Source organism: Eulemur rufifrons, chromosome 7 (genome assembly GCF_041146395.1).
Source record: "Eulemur rufifrons isolate Redbay chromosome 7, OSU_ERuf_1, whole genome shotgun sequence".
In the NCBI taxonomy this organism is placed as follows: Eukaryota; Metazoa; Chordata; class Mammalia; order Primates; family Lemuridae; genus Eulemur; species Eulemur rufifrons.
Window position 1 is genome coordinate 167,550,260 of NC_090989.1, and position 22,191 is coordinate 167,572,450.

At 36.9% G+C, this 22,191-nt stretch overlaps 1 protein-coding gene across 1 annotated transcript; it reads left to right on the top strand.

Annotated features, from left to right (window-relative positions):
- The first annotated feature begins 977 nt into the window (after nt 1-977).
- Nucleotides 978-16,617, top strand: CEP15 (centrosomal protein 15). Its single transcript, XM_069473760.1, has 6 exons — nt 978-1,032; nt 1,616-1,726; nt 2,344-2,427; nt 3,806-3,929; nt 14,230-14,304; nt 16,252-16,617. Exons 3-6 carry the CDS (start codon nt 2,375-2,377, stop codon nt 16,381-16,383), a joined length of 384 nt encoding a protein of 127 aa, XP_069329861.1. The 5' UTR covers nt 978-1,032; nt 1,616-1,726; nt 2,344-2,374; the 3' UTR covers nt 16,384-16,617.
- Nucleotides 16,618-22,191: the final 5,574 nt, after the last annotated feature.

Below are 22,191 nucleotides of genomic sequence, written 5' to 3' on the forward strand. Positions count from 1 at the left end.
CTGGGGGAGGGGCTTTCCAGACAAAGGAAACATAAAATGCAATAGTCCCTGAAGCAGGAGCTAAATTTTATGGAGATACTTCACAAGGAGAAAAAAAACACCTGGATTGGTGTCCCAGCTCTTTGCCCGCTACTTACCTGCAGAGTAACTTTTACGAACAAAACAACGTTACCTCTCCTGAACCTCAGTTTTTTCCTCTGTAAATTAGAGGACTAATGCTACCGTGTACTTCATTTGTTTCAAGGAATAAAAATGACGTTGAAGAATGCACTTTTACAGCACTGAGGGATTATTACTAAGTGTGCTAGACTAACAATCAAGCTTGTTTACTTGGTCAAATCAGGATAATGGTAGCTATCTCATAGGGTGTTGCAGGGATTCAAGAAGATAACGCACATAAATACAAGGACTCACACAGAAACCCAAGACATGCTGAATGAATATTGTTCCCGTGGGGGTTGCGAACTAGGAGTGGGCAAGGGCTTCTTGCTGCTCTGCTCAGTATGGGACGCCCTGGGCAAAGCACTTCGAAGCTGCTCCACAGGCATTTGTTAAATAAACTCTACGATTCCATTCAAGCACTTTGGATTACTTTGCAGTTTTTTGCTTCTACACTCTATTGGGACATTCCAGCTTCTGAGAAACCAGCTTCCCTTTCAGAATCCCTTTTAAAATATGCAGGTCTCACTTGACAAGGCCTTGCAATTGAGCTACCACTAAACAGATTTACCCCAGGGATCTTAATAACCGTTTCGAGCCACCCTCCCCGCGCCCCGAGCGTACACGCCCACCTCCTCCTCAGAACAGCTACTCCTCACTAAGCAGTCGTGCCCGCCGGCCACTTTTTATAAAGCTGTGATGACGTCACCGGCTTCGCGCGTGCGCAAAGATGGTGGCGTGGCCACGCCCAGGCCTGCGCTGAGGCCACAGCGTCGGCGCCGTAACCAGCGCCTTCCCGGAAGAACTCAGAGGCTGGCTCCGTGAGTGAGGTCCGACTGCGGGGGGTGCCCTGATTATCCAACGGCCTCGCAGGTGCGTACAGGGCCGGTGGGGAGGATGTTGTTAAGGTGAAGAGCCGGAGTGATGAGGAAAGTTAATGAGTCCTTCAGGCATAAGTGAGAGTTGGGGCGGCCAGAGGGCAGATGAGACGGTGCGGATCTTCAGTTCAAAGGGGAGAATTTGTCTCGGGTTTTGTCTAAAGTACTGGTGGCGAGGCTCACGGAAAAGTTACCAGGCGCTGGCTTTCCGGGATTTCCTTAACGCCGCATTGATTGGCTCCGTTGCAAAACGAAACTGACAGGAAGGCGGCGAGGATTGGCTTGCCCCAACCTTTTGGGAGAATATCTGTAATTAGACCCTTGAGGGCAAGCCTGGCAGCGATTGCTGTCCGCGGTGCTGAAGAAAAGACAGCCGCGCCTTTAGGAGGAAACCTGATGAGGGCAGGGAGGTGTTTCGTTTCCCCTGGCTGGGTTCATCGCCCTACACTCAGTAGGTGTGTGCTTTCTGTCCGCGCTGGACACTCGGGCAGTTAATAGACAATCAGTGTTTAATTTCGTAAAATTTAGGAAAGCCTCATTCCAAGAAAGAATTTTTTTCCTGTCTTCTTCTTCCTTAGGGCAAGCACCTTCAGCTTTTGCACCCAGCCAGATGATTTGCCTTCGGGCTTGGGGCCTTCAAAGCATTTCACTAGACCTCTGTCTGTATTGGCCCAGTCTCTTTAGCCGAGGTGAGCTTACTTATGGTTAAAGTGTGCACAGATGATTGAGTGCTGAGCAGCCAGGGTAAGACAAGGGTAACTAATTGTGCTTTTGCTCGAAGTTATTAATGAAAAATACTTTCCTATTTGGAAGAGACATGGTAGAACTGGGCAGTTTTCCAATAAAGGAAAGACCGTGAGTTTCCAGTTGGTTCTCATACTTGTTTGCTTTTCTGTGTGTGTGTGTGTACACATGCATAAGGGATGGTCTTCCTGTGTTGAATTTTACAGAGTGGATGTTTTTTCTGTCTGTTGATACAATAAAATGTTTACTTGTCTTAGTACCAGCTGCTTGTTTGTTTTTAATTCTGATTAAGGTTAGAGTCTGGGGGGGGGGGAGAGAGGAAATTGTGAAACATGTTGAATTTACCTGATTCGTGGTGTTCTTAGATGCATCTGGCATATAAAAAACTATGCATCCTGAATAAAAAATGAGTTTAATTACATTCTCTCATATTATACCTTACTTCATCTTAAGTTTTATTTTCCCTTCTGAGAGAACCAATGGGTTGAGGTACTAAAGTAATCAAATGTTGCAAAGCTGAGGACATGTGGTAGAAGTAACTTTAAATATTTTCATTATTTAGCAGAAAGCTTATAACACAGCTTTGATTAAAGATGACGTCCTTGTTTGTTCAAGAAATTCGCCTTTCTAAAAGACATGAAGAAATGTAAGTTTTTTTAAAAGGATAATTCAAATATGGAAATTATACTGGCTTTACCAGTGAAATGCTGTGTGCACAAGAAGACAAATGTTTGAAAGTGTGCCATTTTAATTTTCTGACTCTTAAGAGATTTTGCTGTTAAGGAATTTCATTGTCTTTGAAGAATAACCAAGATTAAAAGGTATATTTATGTCCTATATCTTTTTACTTTTTGTTACTAATATCTAGATAAATTTGCCCTTCTCTCACCCTTTCTAGGCTTCACTTTGGTATTGAATGGACTTTAAGCCTCTTACCCAGGGCTGGCTTGATGGGCATGTGACCTATACAGTCACAGGCTCTGCACTGGTTTAATGCTCTAATGACAGTTTCAAATCATTTTGCACTGAGCCCTGCAAATTGTGTAGCCAGTCCTGCTCTTACATTTAATATTAACCATATTCCTCCTCTACGAGCTTGCAAATTTTTCTCTTTAATTAATTACGAGACCCTGTTCCTTGGATTCTAAGATATTTTCCTTACAAAAAAAAAAAAAAGACTGTTCAAAGACCCAGGTTTTTAGTTCTACTTTCAAGACGGCTCAGCGAAACAGTCTTGAGAACCTCCACAACTGTTTGGGAAATGGTTTGACTGTTGTGTATACCACTTATGTATTTTTTTATCATCTGACATATTTTCTCATTAATCATTTAAGGGGACCAAAAACTTGTAAAATAGCATTTGACCAACAAGAAGCTTTTAAAGTATATTATATATAACAAAGTAGTTGAGAATTTATGTACAATTTTTTATATCTTTCTTCAATTACTGTTTTACCTTGTTGTGAGTATGCATACATATACACAGCTTCTCACTCATATATCAAACTATCATCTTTCCCTTGGAAAAAGAGGAAAAAAATATTTTTATTGCTTCTTCAAACATATGGAAGTTTAGCACAATTCTAAATGTGTAACATGAGATTCAGGGGTACTGAAGTGTTAAGCAGAAGGTTTCATATAGCAAGTTATATCAATGTATGTGTGTCGGGAGGTATATATAACTATGTGTACAAAGGGATATGTATTACAGTTTGCATTTTCACCAAAAATTAAAACATATCTTCAACACTCTAAAATAATTTCAAAAGACCAGAGAGGCTAAAAAACAGAAGCATGTACTTATGGCATATATAAAGAATATGTTAATGAAAATAAAAATAATTTTATCCAGATTGACTTAAGACTTATTGAACTACCTGCTTTTCGCTGTCTTCTTAGTTGACACAGTAATTGACTTTACTAGGTTAGAGTTGAAGTGCAATTAAGAAATGAATTTTTTATATTGGTCAGGCAATAAAATGTTTGCTTTTTCCATTAACTTTATATAATCTTCATTTTTCTAGAGTATCTCAAAGATTAATGTTACTTCAACAAATGGAGAACAAATTTGGAGATCAAAACACAGAAAAAGCATCTCAGCTGCAAGCAGCTGAGACTGCTTTTAAAAGGAACCTTAGTCTTTTAAAGGTAAGTTTCTATGACTTGGGTATAGAGATTTTTCTCACCTTTCCAAAAACATTTTAGTTGAATTTTATAATTTTGATTTATATAATTTCTGTGTTCTGAGTAATAAGTAGAATTAATGATGCAGTATCTTTTTTGTAAACCCATGTTAGATGGATAAGTAGCATATAGATTCTCATTTCTTAAAATGAAAAAAATTGACGTTTTCTTAAGCTAAATGTTTTTGGTCAACCAGAAAAGCAATGACTACAGGAATTTTAAGGTCACCTTTGTGCAAGAAGAAATAGAAGATGCACTTTTTCATCTTGTCTTCTTGTATTTGAAGGGAGAGCCTGATAGACCATTAAATACCTATAATGTAGTTAGATCCAACTCAAAACTATCAAACATCATAAAAACAAGACCAATTTGATTTTGCCCTACTGGTGCCACAGTCAACACATAGAATTCATATCTACGATAACAGATTTCCCAGATCCCTCTTGATGGTTATGGAGGAGGTGGTCAAAGTGTGTGATTGTGCGGGGCCTCACCATTTGGCCAATGTGCCCATTTGGAGTAAAATCATATGTGTAACATTTTTGGCTGCTTGTTATACTTTGATTCCAGAATTGTATGGCTTCATCCATAATTAAAACCCTAAAGTTTGCTTCCATTCAAGCTTCCAAGAGAGTCTATGACTAAAACATTTGGTAGTAAGACTATATTATTTAAGTTATAAAGCAGTGTTTTCAGTTTTTATTGTTAAATATTTTCATCGATAGGCATGATATAGTTATCTTCTGTCCTCACTAGAGGATAAAGGAAGAGGAAAATTCAGTTATCTTCTCAGCTTCTGGCAGTTTGATCCACAGTAATTTAAGTCACAGCCATAGTGCTACCAAAGCATTCTATATTGCCATATGTCTTACTTGCCCAATGGTGTTAGCAATATTTATTTTTAAATGGAAATATATAGGGTAATCTGGAATTTGCTCTGAAAAGTTAGAAAAACTAAATTAGAAGGCTTGACTGCTACCTACCTGCAGCAAGGGATGTGATATTTAGTTTTCAAGTGTTTTCCTTTTAATGAACAAGTATTTGATGACTGCTCAGAGGGTCCTTACTATTGAGCTAGTTCTGGACAGAAAGTGGGGACAACAAAATAAGTACAAATCAGAGTTCTTGATATAAAGGAGATTACAGGCTTAGTTGATGATAGAAGGTTGAAAGCTCCTTGATGTCAAGAACTCTGAGACTTTATGTGATCAAACATTAAATTACATGGAACAGATTCAGGACGATAGAATAAGAGTAAAAAAATCTTGGAGAGCTAGAATATTCTGAGAGATCTCAGAGAGGAAGCGAAGCTTGAGCTGTGCTTAGATAGGCAGAAGGCAAGGCATACTGTTGGATTCTTACAAAAGAGCCAAGACCAGAAGAATGAATGGCCCTGTTAATGATCATGGGAGTGTGAGCTAACTAGCTTGGAAATTCACAGGAAACAAGATTGGATATTTGTTGTGGGACCAAAGAAGTTGACACTTGATATGTAGAGAAAAGAGAGTACTGAAAATGTCTAAGCAAAAGAAAAATATGGACTTATTTAAGAACCAAATGAGTGGGTAGTAAAGAAAGACTCATTTACTATTTAGATGCACAGTGATTTCAAGAATGGTGCTACTAGAGTTAAGATGGGTAGCTAAGAAATCATTGTCATATACATAAGGAAGATAATGAACTTGGTTTCATAGTTGAGACTTCAATTTGGTATGGTATTTTTTTCCCTGCTTATCAAAATAATATATTCTCACTGCAAAAAAATTTGAAAGGGTAAAGAAGATGAAATAGCATACCAATATCATCCACCCATCTAAAAATTGGTACATTTTTATATATTTTCTTTCAGTACTTTAATAAATGTTTATTGAGCACCTCTCACATTGCAGACACAATGCATGCTGCTAAAGATGTAGTCTCTTCCCTGTCTTTTTTTTTTTTTTTTTTTTGGCATTCTTTGAATATTTGCATATGTAATTTTTTTATCTTGCTTTTCCTATTTTTTTAACCTTTGGAAATAATTTTCATTGTGGTCATTGTGAAGTTAAAATAAATAGGACTTAATTATAGAATTTTGAGTTGGAAGAGACTTTAAAAAGTATATATATTAGATCACATTCTCATCTAAAGGTTTCCAATTTTTTTTAAGCATCAAAACTTTTTTCAAAGATGTAAAATAGATAAAAGTGGATCTGCTTTGGCCCAAAGCCCTACCTGTCCATCCTTTCCTTGCCTGCCCAGCTGGCTCTAAGGAAATGTGAAACCCACTGATCTGGGCTAACTCCTTAACTTAGAGATGAGGAAACCATAGGGTAACGACTCCTAGTGCTCCTTATCAAGAACAGGTTAAGTTACATCTAGGATGGTTACTTTAGAAATACAGCATATGCTTTAAAAAGTGTTCCAGTAAAACTTGAAAGCATTCCTATAATGATAGTAACAACATAAGAATGACCTCTATTAACATCCATTATTTGACCTTATTTAGATCTTCAGACCAATAAAATAAACATTAAAAGGGAATGAGCTTTACCGTTTTTTTTTTTTTTTTTGAAACAGAGTTTCGGCCGGGCGCGGTGGCTCACGCCTGTAATCCTAGCACTCTGGGAGGCCGAGGTGGGCGGATCGTTTGAGCTCAGGAGTTCGAGACCAGCCTGAGCAAGAGCGAGACCCCATCTCTACTAAAAATAGAAAGAAATTATATGGACAGCTAAAAATATATATAGAAAAAATTAGCCGGGCATGGTGGTGCATGCCTGTAGTCCCAGCTACTCGGGAGGCTGAGACAGGAGGATCGCTTGAGCTCAGGAGTTTGAGGTTGCTGTGAGCTAGGCTGACGCCACGGCACTCACTCTAGCCTGGGCAACAGAGTGAGACTCTGTCTCAAAAAAAAAAAAAAAAAAGAAACAGAGTTTCACTGTGTCACCCAGGCTGGAGTGCAGTGGTGCAATCATAGCTTACTGTAGCCTCAAACTCGTCGTGGGTTAAAGCAATCCTTCTGCCTCAGTCTCCCCAGTAGCTGAGATTATAGGCATGAGCCACCATGCCCAGCTAATTTTTTCTTCATTTTGTTTCAGAGATGGGGTCTCACTATGTTGCCCAAGCTGGTCTCAAACTCATGGCCTCAAGTGATCCTCCCCCTCCTTGGCCTCTCAAAGCACTGGGATTACACACATAAGCCACCATGCCCATCCTGAGCTTTAACTTTTGAAAAGGAAGCTTTAACTCTAGCAATTTGAAATGATATGGTTAGTAAAATTAATGGATAAAAGGTACAAAAATCAATAGCAATCCTACATATACAGCTGGAAAATGCAACAGATCATATTGACATTGGCTATCAAATCCTAAAATACTTGGGAATGCTCTTAACAAGGGCTATATATGATTGGTATAAAGGCAATTATTACACTAAAATGGGAGATTTAAAAGAAAACTTAGATGTATGCCATAATCCTGACTAGGGAGAGTATTGTTTTTCTAAATCAGTTGTCACAAAATTATTTTTAGATTCAAAAAAGAAAATCCCATTAAATTAGCATTGAACTCAATCAAATTTCTGTAAATTCATTTGGAAAAACTAGCAAGAATATCTAATACCAAAGAATGTTTTATAAAAAGGAACAATAAAAAAGAGACTAATTCTATCAAATATTCAAACATATTAGTAAATGAATCAATGTGAATATAAGTAGTGAAGAAAACTCACACTCAGCCCTCAGTAACTATCACAAAAGATAGTGAACTTTGAAAACACGGGCTGAGTGATTTTTCCTGTCTGTGTTAGTAAAACAGGATTTATTTGCCTTGTAAGAACATAAACACAATTGGTATAAATTTAGAAAAGAGAATTTTTTAATATAAATACTTTCATGATACAAACTGTCATCTCTCCCCCCTTACCTGCCAGAAAATTTAGTTATATACAGAAAAATTCTGTGGTAAGTAACATTATCTCGTGAGGAAGCCAGACACTCTATGGTAAGAAGGGATGGGAAAGCACTCTAACAAGTGCTTCCCACTAGAGAACACCCTGGCAGTCTTCACAGGGCAGATGACAGTTAAATAGGGCCTTCAAAACACTGCCACCCAAGATGGCCAGTGACTTACCTGACCACATCTCTCCTCTTTTCTCCAATTCACTGAAGAATAAGGCAGGATCCCTAGTCAGGATTAAGGAATACTTCTTCTTTAATGCTTATCTGTTCCTTGTACCAGTGACCCTTTATCTCATGCGTATCTTATTTTTTTTATCGCAGAAGTTGGCCCTCCAGCAGATTAAAAGATTAAAACCAGCCTGGCCATAGCTGCATTCACCGTATATCTTTACAGCGAGATATATGCTAATATGTTGCTAGTTTGGGAGGTAGGGGCATATGTAGGGACTGGGAGAGAAAGAGATCTCAGCACATGACTTTTTGTGCTCCTGTTTTACCTTTCCTTATCGTGAGTCAACTCATTTAAATATAGGCTTTTGAATCCTGCCACACAATAACATTTACACCACCATCCGTATTGTAAACTTTTTTAAATTCTTATGAAAAATTTCAAGCCTATGTAGAAGAGGGACTAGAAGAATGTAATTCCATGTACTTAGCACCCAGATTTAATAATTATCAAAACACAGCCCATCTTGTTTCATTTATACGCCTCATCCCCTCCCCTGAACCCCTCAAGTTATTTTGTAGGTAATTCTCAGAAATCATATTGTTTCATCTATAACTATTTCAATATACATCACTGTATATATTTCACTGTATATAACTAAAAGATCAGAACTATTTTAAGCAAAATCATAATACTATTATCAATCTAAGAAATTACCAGTAATTCCTCAAATATTTAATCATGGTTCAAATTTCCCTGATTAATTTTATATGCATGTTTTTACATTTGTTTGAATCAGAATCCAAGTAAAATCCAACACTGTAGTTGATTGATAAGACTCTAAAAGTTCCCCCTGTCCTTTTTTTCTCTTTTATTTGTTTCAGGATTACGTCATTTGCCCTCTAGAGTTTCCCAGTCTGGATATTGCTAATTATTACAACACTGAGGTATCATTTAACAAATTCCCTCTGTTCCCCATAATTCCTATAAACTGACAGATCTAGAGCTGTGCTGTCCAACAGAAATATAATGTGAGCACGTATGTAATTTTAAATTTTATAGTAACCACTTTTAACAAAGTCAAAAGAAACAGATAAAATTACTTTTAATAACATCTTATGAGACATACAAAATATTTCAAAAGTTTGCTATAAAAATTAGTAATTAGGTTGATCTGATGGTAGTGGGTTATCAGAACTTACTAATATTAATGTCACTAAAGTTGCTATACAACATCCCACTGCTAAATTTGACTGGCTTTAAGGGAAAAAATTAGTAATTAAATATCTTATATTCTTTTTTCCTACTAAGCCTTCAAAATTCACTTACAGCACATCTTAACTCGAAGTTGCCACACTTCAAGTGCTCCGTAGCCACATGAGGCTAATGGCTACCATTTTAACAGTGCAGACATAGAAGTCTGATCAGATTCAGATTCAGTGTTTTGGGGAAGAAAACATAATGCTTTGTTGTCTCTCATTTTGGAATGTTGACAGTCATTGATGATCACTGCCTAGATATGTTCATTAGTGGTTACAAAAAGTGATATTCACATTCTTTTATTCATGTAAAAGAATAGCTCATGCCTATAATCCCCGTGCTTTGGGAGGCTGAGGCAGGAGGATCACTTGAGGCCAGGAGTTTGAAGCCAGCCTGGGCAACACATCGAGACCCCATCTCTACAAAACAAAACAAAACAAAACACCTAGGCTGGTGTGGTGGCACATGCCTGTAGTCCTAGCAACTGAGGAGGCTGAGGTGGGAGGATTGTTTGAGCCCAAGAAATCAAGGTGATGGTGAGCTATTATGGTTGTACCACTGCACTCTAGCTTGGACAACAGTTTAAGACCCTGTCTCAAAAACTACATATATATTCTTTTACTCCTGCTCATTTTATTGCTGTTTATTTATATGAAGATAATCCTCTCATCACTTACTTGGTTACGATGAAGTACAGTTTGTATGGGAAAAAGTATGATTAGTGCTTGATTCTTTCCCTATGGTTTTCAAAATAATTGTTTGGTTCTCTAGCATCCTCTAACGGTAGCCAGTAAAGTGTTTTGTTTGGTTTTTAATTTATCTGGATCTGAATTGTTTTGATCCCTTGCAATTTTTATTCTTACTTATGCTCAGATTGTCCCATTTTTTCCAAGTGGAAGCCTCTTCAAGTTAGCTCCTGAATGCCTTTGACATGATCCCAACAGTCTTTGATAGTTTCCTTTCTTTCTGATGTGATGAACTCTTCCAGGCTCATTGTGTGCATTTGTTGCCCAGACCTGGAATTGGCCATTGCTCCAAGGAGCCCTGGTTCCTTTTAGCAGGAAATACATTTACAGCCCTCAATCTGGGCACTTGGGGTGTTTACTGCAACCTGTTTTGTTTTTTGTTTTTTAAGATAAAATATATCAAGAGCTCATATCAGTACTCCAATCCAATTATAAGATTCCAAGGTTCTTAAAATCATTGATCTTGTGCCTCTTCTTTTTCTCACACCAAAAATCTCAGTGTCCAGAGAATCCTCCCATGATACAGACATCACTATCATCAACAATATGATTACTGAGAATGGTTTTCAGTAAGATACTTTTACAATTCTTTTTGTCTGTAGGGCATAACCCACGGGGGATGTCCAGTCAATACTGTATTCTAAGACTCTTTGATGTAGTTCTCTGTGTGGTTATGCCACCAACTAGATAATAGTTATATTTGTTTCATGTGGTTTCCAATTTGGGGGGATTACTTCTTATTTGTTCTATAACTATATAATGTGTTAAATGATCTAGTGGCAAATCTATAAAACCAAGTAACAAGGTGTAGTCACATAAGTCTCACCTCTCATTTTCTCCACTTTTTCCTGTCCCCACTTTGGATACCTTTTTTTGTTGTTAAAGTTTTTAGTTTATACTCGGGAAACTTTGACATCTTAAATTTATTCATTTAATGACTATTTAGATACCTACTGTATGCCCTGCATTGTTAGATACTCAGATACATAAAGGTTGTATGGGACATAGTCCTACCTTCTGGCAGCATATAGTCTAAAGTAAGATTTTTATATGGAAATGTTAGGATATAACTTACTCCAAAAGGCCAGGATCTAATTGCAGAGATTTTTTTTCAGTCAAGCTAAGGAACTCAGACTTTATTCTCCTATGTAGTGGGTATTGATGATTTTTTTAGTGTAGGGAAGGACCTATTTAAAGTAGTTCTTTAGAAAAAGAAATCAATCCCATGTTAGGTATGGATTGAAGTAAAACGAGATATACTTTAGGCATGAGTTCGAGTAAGCACTCAGCAAGTATTTGTTGAATGAGTAAAGTGTAATAAGAAGATCATAGTATTGGGAATGAAATGGAAAGGCTAGAAGAGACATTCCCAAAGGAACAATATATAGAGCTTTGAAATTTTAAGCAGCAGAGAATAAGAGGAGGTAAAGATAGAGGATACAGCACAGGTATCTGGGTGTATAAAATTCCCACTATCATTTGTTCAATACATTGGTAGAGGCCGGGTGTGGTGGCTCACACCTATAATCCTAGCACTCTGGGAGGCCGAGGTGGGAGGATCACTTGAGGTCAGGAGTTCGAGACCAGCCTGGGCAAGAGTGAGACCCCATCTCTACTAAAAATAGAAAAAATTAGCCAGGTCTGGTTGCGTGCATCTGTAGCCCCAGCTACTTGGGAGGCTAAGGCAGGAGGATTGCTTGAGCCCAGGAGTTTGAGGTTGCTGTGAGCTAGGCTGATGCCACTGCACTCTAGCCTGGGCAACAGAGCGAGACTCTGTCTCAAAAAAAAAAAAAAAAAAAACACATCGTTAGAAATAAGATGAGCTTAGTTTTATTAGGTTGAGAAATAAGGGCTGGAAAGGTTAGCCATCCGTCTACTGTAGAAGGTAGTTGAAGCTAGATAAGAGACAATCTTGAGAGAGAGAAAGTAAAAATATAAGGACAGATGTCACAAATCTTAAGCAAGCCCACGCTTAGGAGCAATGAGAGAAAAATGAGCCAGCTGAAGAGAAAGAGAAGTAGGATTGAGAGAGGTAAGTAAATATCACTTCAGCTCAGGAAGAAGTTTTTCAGAAGAGTCATAATCCTTAGCCAAAATGCTGTAGAGATGACAGTCAAGTGTCTAACCACAGGCTTGCTTTACCAGACCGCATGTCCCCTACTGATGTCTGCTCTTCTGCTCACAAATCTGCTCTTCCGTTATAGATATTCAGTATCCTTATTTTCTGGTCTTCAAGAAAAATGTTTATAATATTCATCTACAATGTTGGTGGCACCTAGATCTGCCACTAACAATAACTTTGTAACTGTTATTAGAATAATGACATAATTGGGGTTGTGATTATTCTATTTGTGTTTTGATTTATAAAAGTAAAAAATAATTTTTCCAGGACCTTGTAAAATCTCAATGTAATCACAGAGAAGTTATTAGACTTCTGTATCTGTTGTAGTATGGGCATCAAAAGCTCTTTTAGGCCGGGCGCGGTGGCTCACGCCTGTAATCCTAGCACTCTGGGAGGCCGAGGTGGGTGGATCGTTTGAGCTCAGGAGTTCGAGACCAGCCTGAGCAAGAGTGAGACCCCATCTCTACTAAAAATAGAAAGAAATTATATGGACAGCTAAAAATATACATAGAAAAAATTAGCCGGGCATGGTGGTGCATGCCTGTAGTCCCAGCTACTCGGGAGGCTGAGACAGGAGGATCCCTTGAGCTCAGGAGTTTGAGGTTGCTGTGAGCTAGGCTGACGCCACGGCACTCACTCTAGCCTGGGCAACAGAGTGAGACTCTGTCTCAAAAAAAAAAAAAAAAAAAAGCTCTTTTAGCATGCATCTTAGCTGTAAACTTCTGGTGTGGGATAGACATGCTAATAGATCGACTTCTTATCCCTAAATTGATGGCTTTTTCCCTTCAAATCAACTTCCTCTAGACAGCAGGTGCATTAATGGTTGTGCAACTTTGGGGAGTCCCTTTAGGGAATTTCCTGTTTTTCCCTTTTACATTTCACACCCATTCCTTGCTCCCGCCGCTACCATCTGCTATTTCTTTTCTCCTGTTCAGCATTGGCTTCTTCACACCCCACTCCCACGCCCTTTTCCATCTCTCTCCGTCTGTCCAACAGCCCTCTACTTAGATTGCTCCAGTGCTTGTACATGGATCAGAGGACTTTCTCTTTTCTCTCAAGTCACTAAGCTCAAAGGAGAGACAAGATTTACATGGCCTTTGGCCGAGGCTGCTGTGAACTTGACAAACATAATGAGGGGGCAGAACACAACATGTGAGCTGATTTGGGGAGCATTAATTAAATGGGGCTCAAATGTTTCGGTAACAACTTGCAGAGTCCTACATTTCTGGGCATGTGCTTGATGTATGTATCAGGGTAAAAATCTTTACCAGGGTATGAATTCAGTTTAGTTAGCCTGGTGTTTTTATTAATACAACCACAAGAGAAAATACACACATCTACAAGTTCAACTACAAATCAATACACAGTGCTTGAATGCCCTCAGCTGAATGATACACTACCTAGCAGTAAAACTTGCCATGGAAATTAACTTAGAAATCTAGTACTAAAAAAATCTAGATGGTATAGTGAAAGGATTCTTGTCACAAAGTACTGAGGTACCTCATTGAGCTTCTTTTAAATGTTTAGAATATTTGCATACATATAAAATTTTAAAATGGAATGTTGAACAAGTGAAATGTGTGCCATTAATATACCATTTGCATCATCTGGAGAGACTAGAACTCTTCACTTTTAAGGTTAACACAGGGTGAGTCTGCGTATGTTAACTGTTTTTTATATTTGAATTATCCATCTGGTTGTTTTTAGGTGATTTTAGAGCTAAATTAATGCTCTGAGCAGTTTTAGAGGAAGCTCTTTTTGCCATGAATTACTGGCATTTACTAGCTATTCAAAGTGAAAAGACAGATCTTAGAAGGACCACACCTCCTTCTATGTTAAAATAAGAAACGCTGTACTCTTTATTTGAAATGGGTTAATGATCAATTCTCCTACCTCTGTGTCCCTCCATCAGTTCAAACCATATATCCAGAGAAGAGTTGAGCGATTTAGGATACAGATATTTCTACTAGTGGTGTCATTTGTATTATACAAATACACTTTGATTATAAAATGCTGATATCTGTTACAGGATATAGAAGCAGCAGAAAAGTCTCTAGAGACCAGGATTCACCCAATTCCACGGCCTGAGGTGGTTTCTCTTGAGGTAAGAAGATTAAGGAACAAAGAGAGGAATCTTAAGGAAAAAAAGAGATCCTGTTTTGTTAGTACTGTATATTAAGTTAAACAATGATTATATGTATTTCCCAGATTTATTTATTCAATTAAGTAAAGATGTGTTTAATTGATATTTATATGTCCACAGTACCATGCTTTATATATAGAAGGTAATTGAGAAGTATCTTGATTTTAAAAAATGTTGTCAAGTGGAAATTTTATAAAGATTCGTGTGGCTTCCTCTCCTCACTTAGAAACAACTATTCTGTTAAGCCACCACAGACAGTATGCACTAAGTCTTAAGATGACAGCATGCCTAACCCAAGAACTTTTCCTATTGGCTGATATTAGAAGTAGCAGTTTAGTCCTTTCACCAAAAATTGAACCAAAGCTGTTTAAATGCATATTATCATACAGTATAGTATGGCTGTTGTCTATTTTATTTTGCTCAGTTCAAGAACAGATTGGGAAGATGGTTGGCAAAAATAAACTATATTTTGTATATGAATGTGTTGGTGATGAATGGAAACTTACTACATACAGAATAGTTTCATTTTATATTTTTAATGACCTTTTTCAAATACAATTTTGTTTTCTGCCCAGCCAGGGATATGAATAGACTCAAAATTAAAGGCTGAGAATTTGCCCCTCAATTTTCTGTGTCACCTAGGGTAATAAAAAAAGGCAGTGATCAAGGACAGGAAAAAACCTGGTACAAAGTTGTGCCTTGGGCATGTCTTTTTCTTTGTTGAATTCTCCAATACCTTACTGTGGCACGTACAGGGCCCACACAATAGGGGTTAATCCAGCTGTGAATGGCAGAGAAACTCCCAGCCACAGGCCTCAGATGGTATGTTTCTTAACTAGTCTAGCACAGCAGGATGGCCTTTACTCTTAGGTATGTTGCACTGTTTCTCAGACCACATACATAGATGTATAGATACGTAGAATCCCTCTCTATTTTCAACTTTCACAACTGCCGCACTTTTTAATGCTTTGAGTGAATAATTATGTGTTTCTTCTAATGCTAACTCATTGGCTGGATTTCCCAAAATGAGATTGATAGTGATGATCTAATATAAATTGCTCTCCTGTGACACAAAGCTTTTGGCAGTTCTCTTTGACCTCCTTAGGGCAGTCACCCAAGAAACTATCAAAGCTCTTAGACACAGCACGGCAGTGTTGCATGAGTTTCTATAGCCTATAGACCACTACCCTACCGTCAGACAAGCAACACAGCATCTTATCTTCTAAGCTATTTATATTAAAAATGATAAAAATTATGTTATATTCTCATGATACAAAAAAATGGGGGAAAAAATTAAATTTGTCATATCAAAATGTTCTTTTAAAAGATATAGTGGATTTCTTCAATTCTCTAGAACTAGAAATAAAAATAAAAGGTATAGTGGATACATATTTCCCACACAATTAAGGGTCCAATTTATCTGAGTCCTACACTATACTAGTTATATTTCAGTTCCTGATCTCATCCCAGGTCAAATATTTTGATGTCACGTCTGAAGCATTTATTTATGTTTAATAATTTTATTGAAATAATTTCAGTATGGGTAATCGTTTGGTATGGGATTTAGAATATTAAACATTTAGCAATTGTATAGCTGTAATACTATTGGCAATTATCACAAAGTTGGCCACAAGAGGGCGTGTAAAATCACAATAAAATTTTAAAACCTGTAATTCTGCCAGGCTCCGGTTTTACTGAGAAATTTGAAAATTAACACTAGTAAGTAGCCAGATTTTTTTCTAAAATTAACATAAAATATTCTGTAGAGGAAATGCATTCTACATATATGTGTGTGTGTGTGTATACACGCACACACACACTTAAGTGAATAAACATTTAGACTTTTATGAAGAGCCAAGTTCAATTGCTTGATACGCTTTTTTACTTTTGGATTTTTTTTTTTTCCAGACTCGTTACTGGGCATCAGTAGAAGAACATATTCCCAAATGGGAACAGTTTCTTTTAGGAAGAGCACCATATCCTATTGATGCCGAAAATCAAAATGAAGCAGAAAAAAGCATTCAAAATGAGGCACAGTGATAACTTCTTCACATGCTACTTCAAAAGACTTGTTTAATAAAGCTGAATATTAAAGACTATGTAGGTAACTGCAGGGACTTTAGGAATTGAGTATGTTCATATTGTTCCATTATCTCCTAAATGGCAGTGAAGATCTGAGAATCTACTGGGAAGTCTCAGGCTGTATCATCTATGACTATTTCAAGGTCATGAATTTGTTTTCTACCAAACCCATGGACATGTTCAAAACTAATATTAAAAGGTGGCCAGTTTATTAAATAAATCATTTTAAGTCAGTGTGTGTTTTTAAAAAAAAATTACAATCATTCTCCTCCTAACAGTTATGTAAGTTCTGATTTTAAGTTTTCTAGAATCTCCACTTTTTAGTTATTTTATTAAGGGGAAAGGTATCGGATCAAGGTGGTTCTTTGCTTACTATTATGGTTTCTTTTAACAAATGAAAAGATAATGACACTTAACTGCTTTAAAATAATATTGCTTACCAGAAAATAAACTCATAAAATTTTGTGCTTCACAGATAATCAAACCTAAAAGTTCTGGAGACAGAAAGAATGGAACTATATGGTTTTGAAAAAGGAGAACTATTAGAGCTGGGAGTGGTTACTGGATTTTGACTTGGTTGTTTAAGGATTGCCAACCCTGTGAATGCAAATCACCCCTCTCTTGTCTTTTCATCTTTAAACTTGCCCTTTCCGCTCCCTTCTATTTGCATTATTTCTGAAAAAACTGTCAGTCAGAAAGCTTTGGGTCACAACCCTACACAGCTTTGAGATTCTTCAGTCCACTACTGCTGGAACACTAGAAAAAAATTTATAATTTTCTAACTACAGAGGCAGTCTCTGCTAGTAAAAGGTATCTATGTATGCTATATTACAATTAAATGTTTCAAATCCCAAGCTGGTTTGTGTTTTTCAGACAATGGACAAGCTAAGAAAACACAACAACAAAAACTACACTGAAACGTCCATTGTGCTGCTAAGTTCCTTTAAACTACCATCTTGGAAATATCCTGTTGAGTGGGTGTTGGTGTGGGTAACAATAACGTTGTTTTCATAATATGTGCTGGCAGATTAGCACACTTCTCTACAGTGTTAACAGTTGTAATTAAGGAATAAACAGCACAGGGTGTCAGTCCGATGACAATTTCATCTATAGTGTCACAATACAAAATGTCACAAAATATTAGAACTGTTATATAACTATAAAAAGTATCAGCTTAAAAGCTGAAATCCTTTAAAAACAGAAGACAGAGAAAGGAAGAAAAAAGAAAACTGGCATAGCAACCAGAACAATTTTATACCTTCTCAAGAATGTTCTGTCATGAAAATAAATTGATAATTTTTTTCTGTTACATTACAGTTTGGTTTCTATCCATCCAGTTGATTTAGCAGGAGAATGCAGGTTTTTTTAGCAGCTTTGAATTGGTAAACAGATTTAGATGTAGTAGAAAGGAACATGAGGAAGTTTTTTTTTTTTTTTAACATCCAATCTTTCCCAGCATATGCACATAAGAAGGTGAATGAAGCAATGTGAAACTTATTTCTCTTTAGTCAAGTGAAAAAAAGGCTAAACATTTGTTAGATGGTAAAATATTGTGTCAAGCGAGTAGGCACATTCCAAAATTACACAGTGGTTGATACGTTAACGTCCTCAAATATTTGAGCGTACACTTCCTTTGAGATCTGTAAATTAAATCACCAGTAGGTTAGATTAAAATACAAAATGAATGGCAATTTAACCATCTCAGAAAAGGTTCAGGTTTTTTTCTCCCCTAATTTGACTAACTCGCTAAATAATTTTTTTGTGAAGCCAAAGTTTAATACGCCTTGGGTTACAAATGAGGGCAGAAGGGAAGGTGTTTCCAGACTTCAGCCGTACCATTTTTCCCATTTTAGTTAATACCTCAAAAACTCCCAGAGATGACTTTATTCCTGGCCCCTACAGAGCTCCCCTCCCCACCTCCGCCTTGTAGACTGTAACAGATTGCACCACATGGTGTCTGTTTTTTTTTTTTTTTTTTTTGAAAAAAAATTCCCATAGGGACCTGGATATCCCATTAAAGGGCTTTATATTCCTCATGGCAAATTAGCTTTACACAGGAATTTCCAAACATTGTTTTCTGTGAGGAAGGAAAGAATACCATATATAAGGTATACATTTTTTCTACAATTAGTAGAAATTAGAGAAGGGAAAAGAAATGTTGTTTACTCATACCTTTCCCCTCCCAATTCAGTGTCCTTACCACACACTACATTGTGTCCACTATTTTCCATGAAAACTATGAATTTGTATTTTCTTTAGAATAGAGTTTTCAAAATAAAAGTCAAAAGAGTTTTTTCCAAAGCCTTTTTTGGGTTGTTACAAATGCATAAATATTCGAAGCTCATTTTCTGCTGAAACACTTCTGGTAGATTAAATTATTAAACTGTAAAATGCTAAAGTAAAGATCAGAAGGAGCTGCAGTTTTTCTCCAAACTTCAAAAAAAAAAAATAAATTTTAAGTACTAAGGAAAAACGCCTAATACTCTGGAAATCTAGACATCTGGTCTTTCTTGCGCGTAGGGAGCAGTGTGAGTGAAAGTGAAGTCAAAGGGACACAGTTTTTCTCTTCATCGTGAGCCAGGTATTTTAATGTTTCAGTTTAAGGCTCAGATGAGGGTAATCTTTAACTTATTTACAGTCTCGGCTTCTCTGCATCATCCTCTTTTTTCTAATCAAAAAAATAATAGGCCGGGCGCGGTGGCTCACGCCTGTAATCCTAGCACTCTGGGAGGCCGAGGCGGGTGGATTGCTCAAGGTCAGGAGTTCGAGACCAGCCTGAGCGAGACCCCGTCTCTACTAAAAATAGAAAGACATTATATGGACACCTAAAAATCTATATAGAAAAAATTAGCCAGGCATAGTGGCGCATGCCTGTAGTCCCAGCTACTCGGGAGGCTGAGGCAGTAGGATCACTTAAGCCAAGGAGTCTGAGGTTGCTGTGAGCTAAGCTGACGCCACGGCACTCACTCTAGCCTGGGCAACAAAGTGAGACTCTGTCTCAACAAAAAAAAAAAAAAAAATAATAAAGTGGACATGTAGACATACTTATTTTTGAATCAAAATTAAACTTATTTGGAGACTATTTTCACTTCTGCGATAATTGGAGACACACAGGTTTATGTGGGGGGAGGCGGGGTGTGTGTGTGTGTGTGTGTGTGTGTGACAAAAACTAGGGTTTGTAATCACCAATTTCAGAGGACAATATTAAGCTTGAAACCCTCTGAGGTAGGATTTAGTGTGTAAAATTTAATGCACAACTTGGCTATCTACAAAATAAATATATTCTTTTCTTTAATTAGTGTATTAATTTATCTTGTTTACTCTAAGCCAATTCACATCCTTTTACTTTTTTTTTAAAGCTAGTCTTTTATTTAAAACACAATTAAATTTTTCAATCCCTCTGAGGAGTTCCCCACCTCCTTTTCAAGCCTTGCTCATATATACAGGAATAGCTACATGGTTTAAAACACTCCTCATTTCAATAGTCACCTATGTTTTACCTCTTTCACTTTAATTAGCATAAAGAGATGTTTTTTAAGAGTTGCAAACCAAAGCCTACTCTTCAGAGAAGGTAATAACTAGGGGATGTGTTCAAATAGGGGGAAAAAAAATCTGTGGAAAAAATGGAGGAGAAAGAAGAGAGATTACTTTAAGAAGGCTTCAAGTTGGAACAAGCGCGCCCCCCACCACCGTTCCATTCTGTGTGTTTTTGTTTGTTTCTCTTATAACTTAGAAGTTAATTTGTCTACATAGGAAATTTAATTCCCCATTATTAATAATGGGGAATTAAAGCGTTTAGAATTTTCTGGGACAAACATGGGACATGTCAAACTTTGGCAGTTAAGGAGAGGATTGATTTGTGGGTTTGACACCTGGCATTGTGATCTCTCTAACTGGAACTGAGATTATACATCCTTACTAAAATCCAAGCAAAGGAAAACGACTCCAACAAAGCCAGGAGCTAAAAATGTTTCCCGGATGTCATTTTACCTTGTAGAGTCAAGTTTCCCTGCTTACCAAAAAAAAAAAAAAAAAAAAAAAGGACCAGGTTCCCCTAAGTTACAGTATTGTTTTAAAATTCTTGCTATTTTTAAAACCCAAATGTGTGTCTCAGACAAAGACAGAGACTGAGACTCTGCAAAGTAGTTTCTAGATTGACTCCAGTAAAAACCAATAGATAGTTGCATTGAGAGGAAACAATTAAATGTTCTTATTTTAGAAAGTGATGACTTCATTTGTTTCTATTTTTTTTTTAAGATAATTGGTCATTTAACCTCCACTGTTAAAGTCAAAGGATTTTTTTTTTTGTTATTTCTCCCTGAATCTAGGGTTATCAATGTAGAAATTTTTCTAATGTTTTATGTAATACCACTTTGGGGGCAATACAGTCAAATTAAAGGGAGACAAAATTCCTTTCATATATTTTATCTAGTACATCTGTATCTTCTTTCATATCCCAATACCACTTAATTATTTTTCATGCCTTTCAGATGGATTTATAAGGTCTATAACACTTATAAACATTTCCTTGTACTAGAATGCTCTACCCCATGAAAACATATACTGAGATGTTCAAAAGAAGCCAAATCTATAGCCCTCTGAAATGATATCCAGTGAACACAGAGGTGGGTAACATTTGAGCACCATTCATTCATTCAACAGATCTTACTGACTGCTTACTGTGCAGCAGGCACAGTTCTAAGCACCAAGAATCCAACAGTGAACAAAACAGTGAAAAAAAATCTGTCCTCATGGAATTTACATTCTGGCAGAGGAATCAGGGGGAGGGGGTTGAAGGTAAACATAAACAACAAAAAAAAAATAATATGTGGTATATTAGATGGTGAGAAGGGCTAATACAGAATGAACATGTAAGATGTCTTCTCAATGTAAGAAAACAAAGCAGACTTCATAATCTCTCAGATAATATGACTAGAACTGAGAATCGCTATTCAAAGATTTTGAATTGGGGTTGTCCAGTAAAGCCACATTTCCATTGCTACTTATTTGGAAATTGTATAAATGCAATGAATAGGTTTATGATAAAACATGTAAAAAACAAAATCTCACTACTTCAACACATATTTGTACACCAATGTTCATAGCAGCATTATTTCTTATAGCCAAAAGATAGAAACAACTCAGCTGTCCACCGATGGATGAATGGATAAAACGTGGTGTGTATGTATATATAAGGGAGTACTATTTGGCCTTAAAAAGGAAGGAAATTCTGACACATGCCACAACATGGATGAACCTTGAAGACATAATGCAAAGTGAAATAAGCCAAACACAAAAGGACAAATATATGATTTCACTTATATGAAGTACCTAGAAAAGTCAAATTTATACAGACAGAAAATAGAATGGTGGTTGCCAGAGGCTGAGGGGAAGGAAGAATAGGGAGTTAAGCATTTAACGGGCATAGAGTTTCAGTTTGGAAACCTGAAAAATTTCTAGAGATGGATGGTGGCGGTAATGGTTGCACAACAATGTGACCATGCTTAATGACACTGAACTGTATGCTTAAAAATGGTTAAAATGGAAATTTCAATGTTATGTATGTTTTACCATGATTTTAAAAAAAGTCCCTCACTAAACATAACCTGAACACTTCCATGTTTTAAGCTATTTGATTTAAATGTTGTTATTTGTGATCACCATATATAAGCATACATACAAGCAAGGTCAATTCCTTCTAGAAAATGTCTCTATACATATTTAAACAATGCCTTGTACTCCATGTTTTCAAATTCATGTGAATTC